The sequence below is a fragment of the Chiloscyllium plagiosum genome, unplaced genomic scaffold (assembly GCF_037043375.1).
Source record: "Chiloscyllium plagiosum isolate Xiang-an unplaced genomic scaffold, Cpla_swu_hap1 HiC_scaffold_4, whole genome shotgun sequence".
NCBI lineage: Eukaryota > Metazoa > Chordata > Chondrichthyes > Orectolobiformes > Hemiscylliidae > Chiloscyllium > Chiloscyllium plagiosum.
The window spans coordinates 85,508,701-85,526,275 of NW_028270142.1; the positions used below are offsets into that span (position 1 = coordinate 85,508,701).

The 17,575-nt window shown below is 40.6% G+C and overlaps 1 protein-coding gene across 1 annotated transcript in view; it reads right to left on the reverse strand.

Moving 5' to 3' along the window:
- Positions 1-17,575, reverse strand: part of LOC122549068 (putative Polycomb group protein ASXL3) — a 227,608-nt gene that overhangs the window by 36,922 nt on the left and 173,111 nt on the right. Inside the window, exon 6 of the mRNA XM_043688272.2 lies at positions 14,919-15,082. Coding sequence (XP_043544207.2) covers positions 14,919-15,082 — 164 coding nt within the window. The remainder of the gene's footprint in view (positions 1-14,918; positions 15,083-17,575) is intronic.

The following is a 17,575-nucleotide window of genomic DNA, read 5'->3' on the forward strand; positions in this document are numbered from 1 at the left end:
CAAGCCAGTCAGGCAGCATCCAAGGAGCAGGAGAGTTGACGTTTCAAGCAAATGATGATTCCTTATGAAGAGCTTATGCTCGAATTATCGACTCTCCTGCTCCTTGGATACTACCTGACCGGCTGTGCTTTTCCAGCACCACACTTTTTGACTCTGATCTCCAGTCTCTGCAGTCCTCACATTTCCAGAACCAACAGGCTGCACTGGAAAGCTAGCTCCTCCTTCCCAGCTGCGGAAGCTTGAACAACACTAAGACAGATTGGGAGGGAGAGAGAGAGACAAAAAAAACCATCAAGAGCACTTTCGTGACTGACATTGAACTCTACAGAAAGTATGACATTTGTATTCTTTTTGGTACTACATCTGTTTGTTTGACTCTCTGCATAATCCTAAACATAACCATGCCAGCATAATACCTAACCTCATTTCCCTACAAGAATGTATTATAGATTGATGTTTCTGTTGACAGTTTGCTGCACAATGTGAAAGCAAGATGAACAAGGTGTACGTGGGCAATGGGTTCTGCTGACACCAGTGAATCTCATCTTAATACATCCCTATTCTTTCCCTTGCCTCTGTGTCCAAAAGTGGAATGAGTTAGTCAGCAGTGTCTGGGCAGAGATGAATGCATCATTTAGGGAGCCAGTGCATTTGGATCACAAGGATTTAGTGTCTCTACAGGTTTGTGCCTCAAACAGGGTATAAGTCTGTATTTCTTGTTCTTTCCCTTTAAAGTGCCTCACATCGATAGGTCTTGGAGCCCCCTCCCTCACAAGTTGAGACACATCATCAACGCAAGGTGCGCTTGAGCTTTTTTCTTTGTATTGCACAGTTTCAACTTCCAGCATGATGGAAGGTGACAGTGAGTCCTTTACAGCCAGTGGCTTCTCGCCTCCGAGTCTATGTTTCAATGAGTACCTAATATTTCAGATCCCTCCCCAACTGGCATTCCCATGAATGCTATCAGTTTCATATCTGTCCAAGTTCTCACCCAACCCATCCATGTGAGCTAGCACCTGACCACCTCTTTTCCCCCTAGCCCTTAGCATTTGAGGTGACTATGACAGGTGTGGGAATTCTTCTTGAAGCCACAATCCCAATTCCATTGTTTTACTTTATGTCCCTCTTGTAAATACAGTTGACCCATCCCCCCCACCCCACATCCTCCCTAGCAACATATAAACCCTATGGCTTCAATAGCAGAGCAGAGTTTGCGCAAAGTTGAGTGGGTGAATGGAAAGAATGGCAGAGAATGACTAAAAGGTTAATCAGGAGGAACTTTGTGTTGGAGAAGAAGCTAGCTAGGGATGTAAACATTGATAGCTTGAGTTTCTATAGGTACTTATAATGGAAAAGAGTAAGGGAGATGAGTGATGCTCCTCTAGAGTGAGAATGGAAATTAGTTGCAGATAATCAAAAAATGGCAGACATTTTGCTTCACTATAGAGGACACAAAAAGGCATTCCAGCAAATCTGGAGATTGAAGGGAGTGAGGAACTTAGCAAAATCACAATCAAGAGAAGTGTCACTAAACAAAATGATGGAGCTGTGATTAATAAGTCTCAGAGCTCAGATGGATTTCATCCTAGGCCCTTAAAGAGGTTGTGAATGAGGGAGTCAATAGGCTGATATTAATTTTCCAAAATTTCCTAGACTCAGGAAAAGTTCTGCCAGCTAGAAAGTACCAAATATAACCCTTCTATTCAAAAACAGAACATAGCATAGCACAGAAACTATAGGTAACTTTATATCTATCAAAGGAAAGGTGTTGGAATTAATCATTGAAGTGATTGCCACTGCACTCATAAAAAACTCAAGGTGCTCAAGGAGAGTCAGCATGGTTTCTTCAAAGGTGAATCGTGTTTAACTAATTTGTTGGAATTCTTTGAAAGAATAGCATACATTCTTGATAAAGGGGAGCCTGAAAATGTGCTTTACACTATAACTGGATTTTTAGAAGGCATTTGGATGAAGTGGTTCCATTTTTGTTCATCATTTATATAAATAATTTGGATGAGAATATAGGAAACATGGTTAGTAAGTTTGTGGATGACATTAAAATTGGTGGTTTAGTGGACAGTGAAGAATGCAATCTAAGATACAAAGACTTCTTGATCAATTGAGTCAATGGGCTGAGGAGTAACAGAAAGAGTTTAATTTGGATTATTGTGAGGCATTGCATTTTGGTAAAACAAACAAGGCAGGACTTATACAATTAATATCTGGATTAGAGTGGTGCTGGAAAAGCACAGCAGTTCAGGCAGCATCCGAGGAGCAGGAAAATCGACGTTTTGGGGAAAAGCCCTTCATCAGGAATAGAGGCTTTTCCAGCACCACTCTAATCTAGAATCTGGTTTCCAGAATCTGCAGTCCTTGTTTTTACCTTATACAATTAATGGTAGGGCCCTGGGTAACACTAAAACAAAGAGACCTGGGGGTTCAGGTAAACAATTCTTTGAAATTTGTGTCACATTTTCACAGGGTGATTAAGAAGGTGGTTAGCACACTTGCCTTCATTGCTTAGACCTTTGAGTATAGGTGTTGGGATGTCATGTTGAGGTTGTGCAGGATGTTGGTGAGACCTCTTCTGTGTATAGTTCTGTTGCTTTGCTATAGGAAGAACACTATTAAATTGGAAGGAGTTCAGAAAAGATTTACCAGGATGTTCCTGGGAATGAAAGGCTTGAATTATAGGGGGAGGCTGGATAGGCTAGGACTTTTTTCTCTGGAGCCCAGGAAGTTGAGGTTATAGAGCTTTATAATATCATAGGGGGTACAGATATGGTGAATAGCAAGGGTCATTTCCTTGAATGGAGGAGTTCAAAACGAAGGATATATTTTTAAGGCAAGAGGAGAAAGCTTGAAAAAGGATGTGAGAGGCATGTTTTTACACAGATAGTTGCTCATACGTGGAATTAACTGCCAAAGGAAGTAATGGATGCAGGTTCACTCACAATATTTCAAAGACATTTGGAAAGTACATGATAAGGAAAGATTTGGAGGAATATGGCCCCAACAGAGGCAAGTGGGACTAGTTTAGTTTGGGAACATGGTCAGAGTGCACTAGTTGGGCTGAGGGTCTGTTTCCATACTGTATTATTCTATGACTCTAAGCGTGGCATCAAAGGCTGTTGTGGAAAATCAAAGCTCCTGATGTATGTGGTAACACATTTGTAGAGATAGAAAATTGAATGAATGATAAAAGATAGAAATCTGCATAAACTGGAGTCCCCTGGGGACTCAACTTTTAATTTACATCAGTGAGGTGAGGGGAGGGAAGGCATGGTGGCTAAATTTGCAGAGATCATCAAGATATGGAGGAAAGTATGTTGTGAAGAAGGAAGTTGCAGACAGATAGGGATGGTTTGTTTGAGTGAGTGAGTATATTGTAGGAAAATGTGGAGTTGTTCACTTTGGCAAGAAGAAGAAAAAACATTAAGTTTTACTTAAGCAGAAATGGTTCACGAATCGCAAAAAGTTAATATGGAGCTACACCTGGCAATTGAGGTGACTTTGGAATACAATCCCTTATTTCAAGAGGTATTGAACATAATGGTAAAGATGCAATACTTCAGTAATACAGGGCATTAGCGAGACCACATCTTGAGCACTGTGTGTAGTTTTGGTTTCCTTATTTATTTCTGTTATTTCTAATGTTCACTATGACCATGGATTTAGTTTTGTTGAAACATTGACAAAAAATAGAAAATAGCTGGAAAATCCCATAAGATGATGTAAAAAACACAGATCCGCATTATATTCTCAGAGTAGTTGTGTCTACATACCCACATGAGTCTGAATATATTAAAAATAAATTGGGGATTTTCTTTTGTTTTTGAGTATAAACTAGTACAGTAAGTTATTTTTCTAAAGACTCAGGCACAGTAATATGGTGAAATTACAAAAAACACTAATCACAACTACTGAGAGTAAAGCAAATTGGATGCACAGCATCTGCAAATATTGAGAAAAATGTTTCTCATATCGTTGCAAAATTTTCAAATGTATTAATAAATAATGATAAATAACCATCTGATCATCTATTTCTTTTTGCATTCTGAGGGTTTTCAGTAAGAATTATAATCTAGATGAATAATGAAATTGCAATTTTCAGCACCAAAATTCCCTGAAGTCCTTGCAAGACTAGAAGAAACGAGGGAACATAGAAAAATGAAGAACATTATGCAATCTTAACCCAAAACAGTTAAGTTTTCTGATTAAGCTTTACATTTTAGAATCTTACCATTCATTGGCAACTATGTTAGTTCCATGCATTTGCATTCATCAATACTCCAGTTAGCTGTCTTGCAACTCTACACTCCTTCCCTAAGCAAACTGACAGTGCAAATTCTGGACCTGTAGTTCAAACCGAATGCCTGACAGCCACAGCTCAACTATTGCTAATCCCAACAGGTTTTTCACCTCAATGTCCATACACGTTCCATTGGCTGTATCCTCCTCAACCCTTCATCCAAGGCAAGCCAACACCAGCAAAACACCAGCCTCAGCACATTATTGTGACTGCCTTTGGCCTAACCATTACAGCCTTTCAACACTTCATTTTCGTACTGAAGGATATTTACAACTTGCATACTTCTGCAAGATTGTTTTGTCCACAATGCTACACATTCATCTCACGTATTTACTTAAGGATGCATCTTATGGCTCTTAGTTTCTTTCCCAGCACTCACATACATTGCGCTTACTTGGAGGCTGCCACCCTACTTCACATTGCTTTCTTGGTGCACATTCACTGATTTCAGCACAGGCTGCCAACCAAATGGCTCATGTTTTTAGCACATAGGGTTTTCAGTGCTTACTTGCAGGCTGCTGTACTCCATGACTTTCATTGCTTTTTCAGTGCAGAGAAAGAAGCAGCAGGAATTACAGATCAGTGAGTCTCATATCAGTGGTAGGGAAACCTTTGAAGAAAATTCTGAAGGAGAAAATTAATCTCCAATTAAAGAGGTAAGGTTTGATCTGAGGTGGTCAGTGTGGCTTTGTCAGAGGGAGGTCATGCTGAACAAATCTGGTTGATTTTTTTTGAGATGGCTACCAAGTATGTAGGCAATGGTTGTACAGTTGATGTAGTTTATATTGATTTCAACAAGGCCTTTGACAAGGTCCCACATGAGAGACTGATAAAGAAAGTAAACGTATGTGGGATCCAGAAAAATTTGGAAAGTTGGATTGAAAGCTGTTTTAGTGGCAGAAGGTAGGGATGGTGGTAGTAGGCTACTTGTGTGATTGGAGTCCTATGTCCAGTGGCACAGCACAGGGATAAAAGCTGGGTCCTTTATTGGTCATGACATATATAAATGATGTAGATGAGAATGGGGGTGGGGGGAATGCTAAGTAAATTTGTGGATGAAACAAGGACTTGCCTGTAGTTGACAGTCTGGAAGAAAGTCTTGGGTTATAAGAGATTATAAACGATTTGGTCAAACGGGCAGATCAGTGGCAGATGGAATTTAACTCCGAAAAGTGACGAAGTAACAAGACAGGAGATTGCACAATGAATGATAGGATACTCAGAAGATCAGAGGAGGAGAAGGATCTTTGGGCGCTTATCCACAAATACCCATAGGTTAATAGGATAGTTGAGAAGGAAGATGGGACACAACTTTATCAGTCACAGCAGCGATTATAATAACAAGGAGTTTATATTGCAGCTGTATCGAACTTTGGTTAGACCACAGCTGTAGTACTATATGCAGTTCTGGTCTGCACTCTATAGGAAGGACATAATTGCATGGAAGATCTGCAGAGGAAATGTTGCCTGGGATGAAGCACTTTAGTTATGAAGAGAAGCTGGACCAAGTTGTTTTCTTTGAAGCATGATTTGCAGGTGCTGGTGTTGGACTGGGGTGTACAGAGTTAAAAATCACACACCAGGTTATAGTCCAACGGGTTTGTTTGGAAGCACTAGCTTTCAGAGTGCTGCTCCTTCAGTGCTTCCGATTAAACCTGTTGGACAATAACTTGGCGTTGTGTGATTTTTTTCTTTGGAGCAGGAAGGGTTGAGTGGGACCTGTCAGTGATGTATAATATTATGAAGGTCATGGGGGGAGGTGGGGGGGTGGTTGAAGAGACAATAACAAGGATGCACACTTTTAAGGTGAAAAGCAGGAGGTTTAGACAGGATTTCAGGATGTTTTATCACCCAGGTTGTAATGGTAGTCTGGAATGCAATGCCTAGGAGGGTAGTTGAGGCAGGCATACACGCAACCTTTAAAATGTATTTCAATGAGCACTGAAATGTCATAAAATTCAAGACTATGGGCCAAATGCTAGAAAGTGGAACTAGTGTTCATTTAGTGCTGTTTTGATGATACAGACTAAATAGCTGAAGGGCCTCTTCTGTAAAATTCTATGATCAGTTGAGAATAATCCTTTGATTTCCATTACTCTGGTTTTACTAGGGTTTCAAGATGTCACACTTGGTCAAATAAATTTTTGATATCAAGGGCAGTTACTCACATTTTACCTGTGGAGTTCTGGATTTTTGTTCATATTTGAACTGAGGTTGAAATGAAGGCAGGAGCTGAATGACCCTGATGGAACCCAAACTTACTGCTTCAATGCACTGTTGACGATATCTTACAACACTTTATTAATTATTGCAAATAGACTGATGGGGCAGTAATTACTAGTTTGGCTTTGTCCTGCTTTTTGTGTACAGGATGTACCTGGGCAATTTTTCATATTGTCAGGCCAGTTGCAGGCATTGTAGCTGTGCAGGTCGTTCTGCCATAACACGCGTTTCGTCAACTCGAATTTGCTGTAACATGATTGATAAATTGGGGATGCTGTTTCTAAAGTGCAAACTTTTAAAACACGTGTTGGCTGAAATGAGATTACATCGCCACACTTTAAGCACTGCTTCTAAAGCGCGATTTTTCTACAACGCATATTGCACAAGAATGCAACCATCGTGTTATAGAAAAACTGACTATACTGGAAAATGTTTGGTTAGTTCAGGATCATAGGTCACAGAGTCATAGAGATGTACAGCATGGAAATAGACCCTTCGATCCAACCCATCCATGCCGACCAGCTGTCCCAATCGAATCTAGTCCCACCTGCCAGCACCCGGCCCATATCCCTCCAAACCTTTCCTATTCATATACCCATTCAAATGCCTCTTAAATGTTGCAATTGCCTCCACCACATCCTCTGGCAGCTCATTCCGTACACGTACCACCCTCTGCGTGAAAAAGTTACCCCTTAGATCTCTTTTATATCTTTCCCCTCTCACCCTAAACCTATGCCCACTTGTCCTGGACTCCCCAACCCCAGAGAAAAGACTTTGTCTATTTACCCTATCCATGCCCCTCATGATTTGTAAACCTCTATAAGGTCACCCCTCAGTCTCTGATGCTCCAGGGAAAACAGCCCCAGCCTATTAGCTTCTCCCCATAGCTCAAATCCTCCAACCCTGGCAACATCCTTGTTAATCTTTTCTGAACCCTTTCAAGTTTCACAACATCTTTTCGATAGGAAGGAGACCAGAATTGCATGCAATATTCCAACAGTGGCCTAACCAATATCCTGTACAGCCGCAACATGACCTCCCAATTCCTGTACTCAATACTCTGACCAATAAAGGAAAGCACACCAAACGCCATTTTCACTATCCTATCTACCTGCAACTCCACTTTCAAGGAGCTATGAACCTGCACTCCAAGGTCTCTTTGTTCCTAGGATCTTCCCATGAAGTGTATAAGTCCTGCTAAGATTTGCTTTCCCAAAATGCAGCACCTCGCATTTATCTGAATTCTTCAGTGCTTCTTCAGCACTTCTATATTGTTAGCGTTCACAGCCTTTGCAGTATCCAGCAGCTTCAACCATTTCTTGATATCACAAGAAATGATTCGAATTGACTGAAGACTGGCATTTGTGATGCTTGGGATCTCTGGAGGAAGCCAGGATGGATCATTCATTCAACACTTCTGGCTGATGATTATTATCTTTAGTATTGACGTGCTCAGCTCCCTTATCATTGAGGATGGAAATACTTGTGGAACCTCTGGTGCGCTGTTTAATTTTCCACTATCATCCATGGCTGGATGTGGCAGAGCTGCAGAGCTGAGATCTGATTTATTGATTGTGGAATTGCTTAGCTCTATTTATCATTTGCTGCTTATGCTGTTTGGCATGCAGGTGGTCCTGTTGTGTAGGCTCAGCAGGTTATCATCTCATTTTTACTTATGCTTGGTGCTGCACATGGCATGCCCTCCTGCACTCTTCATTGAAGAGTTGATCCTCTGGCTTGACAGTAATGGTAGAGTTGGGGATATGCTGGGCAATGAGGTGCAGATTATGTTGGAGTATAACTCTGCTGCGGCTGATGGCCCACAGTTTCTCATGAACACCCGGTCTTGAGTTACTAGATCTGTTCAAAATCAATTCCATTTGATACTAGTGCCACAAAACATGATGGACGGTCTTCTTATTGCAAATCCAGGACTGTGTGGTGGTCACTCTTACCAATACTGTCACAGACAGATACATCTGCATCTGGCAGATTGGTGAGGATGAGGTCAGGTGTGTTTTTACCTCTTGATCGATCCCTTACAACCCACCTTAAATCTGAACAGCTATGTCCTTTAGGACACGACCAGGTCTGCCACTGATATTGAAGCCCCTGATCCCAAATACATTCTGTGCCTCTCAGTGTTACTTCAAATGTGTTCAAGTAATAATTCGTCAGCAAGGGGTTGAGGATGGTGTTATATGGTAATCAGCAGGGGTGGCCCTTGTCCATGTTTGACTTCATGAGGTATGGAGTCAATTTTGAGGACTTGCAGGGCAGCTCTCTCCCAACAATATAATACTGTTACACCATCTTTGCTGGGTCTGTCTTGCTAGTGGCACAGGACATACAAGGATGGTGATTGTGATGTTTGGAACATTGTGTGTAAAGAATGATTCTGTGAGTATTACCATGTCAGAGTTTAGTCGATTCCATTCATTCCCTTCTCATTTCAGCAGTTGATATTGAATACCTTGCTAAGCCATTTCAGACAGCTGTTAATAGACACTCATGTTTCTGTGGAGTCACCTGAAGACAAGCCCAGGAAAGGATGACAGTTTTCTTTTCCTGATCTATATAGGGTTTTTTTATAACAATAAATAAAAGTTATATGATCATTATTAGACATAAAATTTCATGCGTTTATTAAATTTAAATTCCATCCTCTGCTGTGATTTGAACCCAGGTTCCCTAAAGATTATCTGGGTCTCAGGATCACTAGTTCTGTGACAATACCACTGGTCATCACCGCCCAACTCTCCTTGCATGCAGTGGGATAGTAACCCCAAAGCCAGGGCAAGTGCATGGTACAGCTGACACTACATTGAACTTGCAAGGGCAGAGTTTCACATCTATTGCTGATAATGATCCAAACTGCACATTCTTAGCATTACCCCATCTCACCACCCTGTCAACATCAGTGCTACTCTTTCCCCAGTCTCCAATGTAGCCCACAACAGGACCATAAGACAAGAGATAGGAGGAATAAGCCATTCAGCCCCTCAAATCTGCATCAACATTCAAGAGAATCACGGCTGATCCAACATTGCTCACATCTACTTTCTTGCCCTTTCTGGTTCTAGACTCCTCCATGAGCATTTACTCTGTCAAGCCCCTTAAGAATTTTATATTGTTTGCATCTTTGCATTGTTCATTACAGTCCATCAAACATAGTGAAACTTCAAAATTGTTCAAAATATGCACTTTTTCTCAGCAACAGAAGAGCATAGTGATCAAACAAAGAGAAACTGCACTTGGCTGTCAGAACAGAAACTTGGTTAGAGACAAAAAAGAAACTGCTGATGCTGGAATCCAAAATAGACAGGCAGGAGGCTGTAAGAACACAGCAGGCCAGGCAGCATCAGGAGATGGAAAAGTCAACATTTCGGGTGTGACCCTTCTTCAGGACTGGCCTGCAAGCCCACCGCAACCCATCAGTTCTAGCAGTCCTGAAGAAGGGTTACACCCAAAATGTCAACTTCTCCACCTCATGATGCTGTCTGGCCTGCTGTGCTCTTCCTGCCTGTCTATTCTAGAACAGAAACTTGAGCACACACTGTGACAAACAATGGAATAGATCATCATAATTCACCCTAACACTAAATTGCACAGACGTTGGAATATTGTTATTTCGATATCTAAACAATTCCAGTCCAGTTTTCTTAAGGGAATGTGACTTAGGAATGCGTTGTACTCTCCTGCTGAGATAATAGATACTGCTGTAGAGCTGAATCAGTGATAAAAGTATGTGGTGACTCACTGACGTTTTCTGAGAGTGCTGAAGTTTTGTCTCCAGCTGTTTTATTTCCATTTTCCAAGTGCTGTTTATATGTTCTCTAACGGAGTACAACTCTTGATCTTCCTGTATAATAACAGTAATTTTTGTTTCTACATATAACTTATATACAGTCCAGAATATCCAGATACCTAAACTAGCTTTACATCTACCACAAACATTGCTGATTTATCACAACTGGAACACTACTGTTTTGTCTCCTCCTGTATGTGATCTGAATTATGATTGACTTAAACACAGGAATAACACTGTTACTCGACTATGACTGTGCATGTACTGCAATAGTAACATCTAAGTTGGTGATTCTGAGTCTGTGAACTTGGCTACTGTGGCCTAGATCTTAATGAAATCTGGTAGACTTCCCTTGCTGGCTCATGAGAAGTTCACTTTTGTGGTTTGGAGCTATCCCTTTCTACCGCTTCCATGGACAAGTCTCCTTCCAAGTTACTTTATTGCCTTTGATAAAAAGTTTGGTCTGGATGTTATTTTTCTTTAGGCCTCAGTGATGAAACAGCTTCTTTAATTCAAGAACATGATCTGCAATTGTTTCACTTGACAACTGCTTCCATTGACAGAAATAACTCTCAGTGCAATTTCATCCTTATTTGTCTCATAATAAGATTTGGATCTGCCAATCCAAAGATGTGCAGGTCAGGTGAATTGGCCATGTGCATTTGCTAATAGTGTTAGGTGCATTAGTCAGGGGTAAATATAGGGTAGGGGAATTGGTCTGGGTGGGTTACTCTTCGGAGGGTTGGTGTGGACTTGTTGGGCCAAAGGGCCTGTTTCCATACTGTAGAGAATCTATTCCAATCTAATCATAATAACTTCAGCATATTCTATTGTACTGTGGTATTATGGGCAACATTGTTTAGATATCAAGTTGAAAGTATGTGGCTCTAACTTGTGGAGGAAAACACTTACTATATTCTCACCTCCTATTTCATTTTATTTTCAACCCAAATGGGAAACATTTGTCCACAATTACATAGCCCCCTTTGTGAGGGTTGAATTCGCTCCATTGTCTCCAAATGTACCTTCAGTGGTCTTTTTTCAAGATATACTGTGCTGACTGATTGTTCTGTGTGTACACTACATTCAGGCGCACAATCTCCAAATTGCTCAAATTCCAATAAAATCAGCTTCAGAGTTTCAAATTGTGCTTCACAATGTTCTTAAGTTCGTAATTTCTCAAATGCAATCTAAAAGGAATTCAATTTTCAGCTTTTCAGCTGAACACATGCACATTCAGACACAGACTGCCATTACTGAACTAACTTTATGTAGACCTCCCCAACAGACAGAGCAGCAGCAGAAAGGGCTCTACCCCACATCTAAGGCAAACAATTAAATAGTGCTAGTTTTGCATTTTGTGCTGTATTTGGTTGAAATTATTTAGGCAGCACTCAAACTTTTAATCACCAGAATCGTGTTGAATCTCAAGATGGATATTATGGAAATAGACTAGGATGAAGAGTTCAGCTTTGTTGGATAATTAGGAAATGTTGTTGGATAAAGTAGCAATATAATAGTTTTTGTGCCATTTTTATTTCAAAATTTTGGTTAAGTAGATGCTATAATTGAAAGTGGAAAAGCCCTGTAACATTGATGTGGTGATAGTTTTAGGGAATTAGAGTCTGATTGGAAAAGCAGCACATGAACAGATTGCCTACAAAATTGGGGTTACCAATTCCTCCTGTTGCTTCTCCTTGTCCTCTTCATCCTCCCAAGCTAATTGCCAAAGACCTGATGAAGAACCAGGTTGTTGAGCCTGCAAAGACTACACTGTAGACAGTCCAGGCAGTAGAAATATTGCTTTAGAACACTAATACTTGCTCCATGAGCCTCTTGATGACAGCATGTGGTCAGCTGGTATAAGGGAGTCATGAGCCATGTACGATATGGATGATACAAAGATTGGTGGAGTTGCGGATAGTGAGGAGGATTGTCAGAGGATACAGCAGATCAGTTGGAGGCATGGGCAGACAAATGGCAAATGGAGTTTAATCTGGACAAATGTGAGGTGATGCATTTTGGAAGGTGAAGTATAAATGGAAATTATACAGTGAATGGCAGAATATTTAGGAGCTGGAAATGTGTTGCTGGAAAAGCGCAGCAGGTCAGGCAGCATCCAGGGAACAGGAGAATCGACGTTTCGGGCATAAGCCCTTCTTCAGGAATGAAGAAGGGCTTATGCCCGAAACGTCGATTCTCCTGTTCCCTGGATGCTGCCTGACCTGCTGCGCTTTTCCAGCAACACATTTCCAGCTCTGATCTCCAGCATCTGCAGACCTCACTTTCTCCTCAAAGAATATTTAGGAGCTTTGATATGCAGAAGGATCTGGATGTGCAGGTCCACAGATCACTGAAGGTGGCAGCGCAGGTAGATAAGGCAGTAAAAAAGGCCTAAGGCATGCTTGCCTTCATTGGAAGGGGAATTGAGTATAAGGATAGACAAATTATGCTGCAGCTTCATAGCACTTTAGTTAGACCATATTTGGAATATTGCATACAGTTCTGGTCACCAGAAGGATGTGGATACTTTGGAGAGGGGACAGAAAAGGTTTACCAAGATGTTACCTGGTATGGAGGATTTTAGCAATGAAGATAGGTTGGATAGATTGGATTTGTTTTTATTGGAATGCAGGAAGTTGAGGGGTGACCCGACAGAAGTTTATAAGAGTGTGAATGGCATGGATAGAATGCAAAGTATAAGGCTTTTTTCCCAGGGTGGAGGAGTCAATTACTAGGGGACACAGACTCAAGTACAAGGGAGGATGTTTAAAAGAGATGAGCGAGGCATGTTTTTCACACAAAGATTGGTGAGTGCCTGGAACGCACTGCCAGAGGAGGTGGTAGAAACAGACACAATAGCAGCATTCAAGAAACACCTGGACGAATACATGAATAGTAAGGATACAGATTCTCTCAGTTAAGACAGTTTTAATACAGAAGGGCAAAATGCGTGTGCGCAGGCTTGAAAGGCTGAAGGGCCTGTTCCTGTGCCGTATTGTTCTTTATTCTTGTATCAAGTTGGGAGTCGTTATCCTTAAGGAGTTGCTCTGTGGTTTATGTTAATGATTTGAATATGAGAGAATGACTGGCTGGCACAGAATGTACTTACTGACATGATGTTACATGTATGGCTACATTCTGCTCGTTTAGACAGTGAAACTCTGCAGATCTATCAAAGACATTATATGTATTGTTTATTTTGACCCTAAACAGTGTGTTCCAGTGGTAAAAGCTTGTCTCGGTCCGAGCTCTGTTCTACTGGATGACTGTTTCAATACTTTTGTATTCAATACTGCTGTCAAAAAGTCACTTATAACACAGGAAGTCTACAACTTCACTCTCTTGGCCAACAGGTCAACTATTCAACTGTGTAAATATTTATGACTTCTGAGGGGAAGAATAAATCAGCTGGCTTAAATTCTGGCTTGGTAACAGAAAACAAAGGGAATGATAAATAGAGAAAAGCTGTGGAATATTGAGTTTGTTTCTGGACAACTATTTGCATTAGCCACGGAAGATTGAAGGAAGAGACCCTTATTAATATTAGTCATAGAATATGCTACCAAAGAAGGTCACTGAAACAGAGAATGTAAATGGATCACAAGAGAAAGGACTTATGAATATTTTGGTGTCAGAGAACTTTGCCTTAACCTTGACAATGTAAGTGAGAAAACCTTGTGCCATCAATGATTTCAGATCCTCAATTTTTTTGACTCTTGAAGGGTAATACAAAACCCTTCAATACAGATGTGAGGCTTATTGTTAAGGAGAAAGAAGATGTGAAGAAAAGCCATGTAAAGTTGAACGGTAAACTGAATGAGTAATTTCTTCTGCTTCATGTTGTGGAAACTTTGGCAGTGCTTTCAGAAAATGTTTATTATCTATTGATAAAACAGGATTGAACTAAGACATGTTGTTCTAAATTCTGTGCACATACCATATGAACCAATTTCTGTTTGACAAGGGATTTTCCAACCTGACTCTGAAACAGCCTGATTTGTCTCTGTAAGTGTAAACTGTGGTATCAACAAGTACAATTCTGTGATAAATTTCTTTCTTTAAATTACATCTTCAGTATTCTTGTAGCCAAAGGCAGGGGGAGCCTTTTTTGATGGGATTACAGTTCAAGGCATTCAGCAACAGTGTTGCAGCTCTGAGTAGAATCCTGTTGTGGCACTGGGGATCTCATCAGCCAGCTGGAGTGCTGTCAAGATGCCTCCCACCCCCTCTCCCATTTAGATATGTCTTGTCAATAGTTAGTAATGTTTGTCCGTTTCCCTGTTTCAGTTTCAAATCTGTTTGTAATTACTGTTATCGTGATGAAAATATAAAACAAGAACTGAAAGTTAGAACACAGCATGTTGGGAGAACAGAGATTTTGGACAGCATCTGAAAAAGATAATTTATTTTTATCATAATTATAACAGGATTTCTTTTTACATTTTCAATTTCCCAACGTCAGTTAGCTGAGAAGAACAAATTAGCCACAGTTTGCTTTCCTGAATTGTGAGGCTAAGTGACCCATATCTATGTTGCTGACACAGCACAGAAAGCCATTGAGACTCTGCTTACCTGCCTATCTACCTCCGGTAGTAAAATCAGGAGCTGTTGTTGAAAGTGATGTGGTAGAGAGGCAAATGTGTGCTTGTTTATTAGAGCTCGCAGGTTGGTGTTTACTAGGATAGATCCTGGGGTCTCAACATCAATTTCCTCTCCTCTTGTCCGTTTTAATTGCCCTGTTTAAAAGATACAGAAGTGTCATTTGATATAAGATTCACTGCAGCCTTGGTTACACATATTTTCACAAAAAGGAAAACATTGCTCATTACCAGGCATTACAGGTATCCTTTCTCTTGGCAGTACTAATTTTACACAAATTTACATTTTATTCTCAGGTGACGGTTATAATCACAGAAAGGGGATAAATATAATGGCCACAGTATTTATGGTTTGCATGTAGTGCTTTATTTACTTGAAACAAAAAGGTCAGGATTCCTAAGATGCTTTGTTATGCAGTGGTAATCTCATATACTTACTATTCAGAAAGTATAATTTCTAAGATAGTTTTAAAGGGGTCAAAATTCTGCTACCAGCACAGCTGGAGATTTTGCAACAGATGGCAAACACATACTGGACCATGCACTGAAAGCTCCAAGTGTTCTGTTTCAGCTTAGTGAGTTATTATTATTGGATGCTGGAGCTGTAGTGAGTATGCCACTGCATTGCAGCGCCCCCTCTTGAACATACCTGAAAAGGCAGCCCATTACATCTTTTACAGACTTTTGGTCTTCCTGTCGTCCAGTTGGCTCCTCTTGGCTAACCAGCTTTAAAAGCTTGCCTTTAGTTCTTTTTTAAAAACATACATTTGGGAACTATTCAGAGTCCAGGCTGTATACAGATATTTTTATTCAACCAGACACACTTCTGCAGCAGGCAGGACTACTAGCTCAGAGGTCGGGACACAACTACTGTGCCACAACCTCCCCCACTTGAGTCATACAGTCGTAGAGCTGTACAACATGGAAACAGACCCTTCAGTCCAACTTTTCCATGCCTACCAGATAGCATACATTAATCTAGTCCCATTTGCCAGCATTTGGCTCATAGCCCTCTAAACCCTACCTATTCATTTACTCATGCAGATGCCTTTTAAATATTGTAATTGTACCAGCCTTCACCACTTCCTCTGGCAGCTAATTCCATACATGCAGCACTCTGTACGTGAAAAAAGCTGCCCTTACGTTCCTTTTAAATCTCTCCCCTCCCACTTTAACCTTTGCCCTCTAGTTCTGGACTCCCCCTCCTCAGCGAAAAAATCTTGCCCATTCAAACTATCCATTCATCTCATAATTTTATGAACTTCTATAAGGTCACCCCTCAGCCTCGGACACGCCAGGGAAAATAGCCCCAGACTATTCAGCCTCTCCCCACATCTCAAGCCCTCCAACCCTGACAACATCTTTGTAAATATTTTCTGAACCCTTTCAAGTTTCACAACATCTTTCCTATAACAGGGAAACCAGAATTGAATGCAGTATTCCAAAAGTGGCCTAATCAATGTCCTGTACAGCCTCAACATGACTCCCAACGCCTATACTCAATGCACTGACTAATGAAGGAAAGTATATTAAATGTCTATCCTGTCTACCTGTGACTCACTTTCAAGGAACTATGAACCTGCACTTCAAGATCTCTTTGGTCAGCAACACTTCTTAGGACCTTAACATTAAGTGTATAAGTCCTATCCTGATTTGCCTTCTCAAAATGCAGCGTCTCATATTCATGTAAATCAAACTCCATCTGCCACTCCTTGGCCAACTGGCCAATCTGATCAAGGTCCCGTTGAATTCTGAGGTAACTGTCTTCGCTGTCCACTACACCTCCAATTTTGGTGCCATCGGTAAACCTACTAACCGTACATCCTCTGTTCACATTCAAATCATTTATATAAATAATGAAAAGCAGTCCTGTTCTTAATTGGCCAATTTAGGAAAATCACTGTCTGTTCCACACACAGTGAAGTTTTCTGACATCCATCTAGCTGTTGAGGTCCTAAGGCTGGTTGTAAACATCCTGCCTTGCATATTGATGCCACAGTACGACTGCAGTCTAAGCGAAGGTGTCAGTAAAGTACTTGTCTTTTCCAGTTTGTCTGATTGCCTCCTAATTACAGGATTAAAATCTTTCTCAATGTTTTTCTTTAGCCTGATTTGAATCTCTGTTCTTCATCCTGGAACTGCTCCAAGCTTTGCATTCTCAGAACAGTGAGTACCTCTGCTAGTCCTGCTTCTAATGCAGAGGCATCACCACAAATAGGAAAATGAATCTAATGATCCTATCTCCCCAAAGCGTGAACAACAGCATGGCAAAGCAATAGGTAAAAAATGTTGCCTCATTCCACCCCTTCAATTAGATTATAGTATTTTGAAGACAACTAAATCAGGCAATGTCAATAAAGTTTGGTTTGTAAAGTCTTGAAATTACATGTAAAATGTGGCTTTATCCAAATTTCTTTTCAAAATTTGAACTGCATGAATTATTTTGCATGTGTCTGGCAGTAGTAGCAGTTTCTGTACTATTCTAATATTTGTCTCCTCTAATGTAACTAATGAAACAATAAATTGAATGTTTACCCTCATACAGTACTGCAAGAATGGACCACTGTTTTCGCATTTCATGTTGTTCGATCATTGCAATAGTTTATATGCTTCTTTTTACAGTAATCTAAT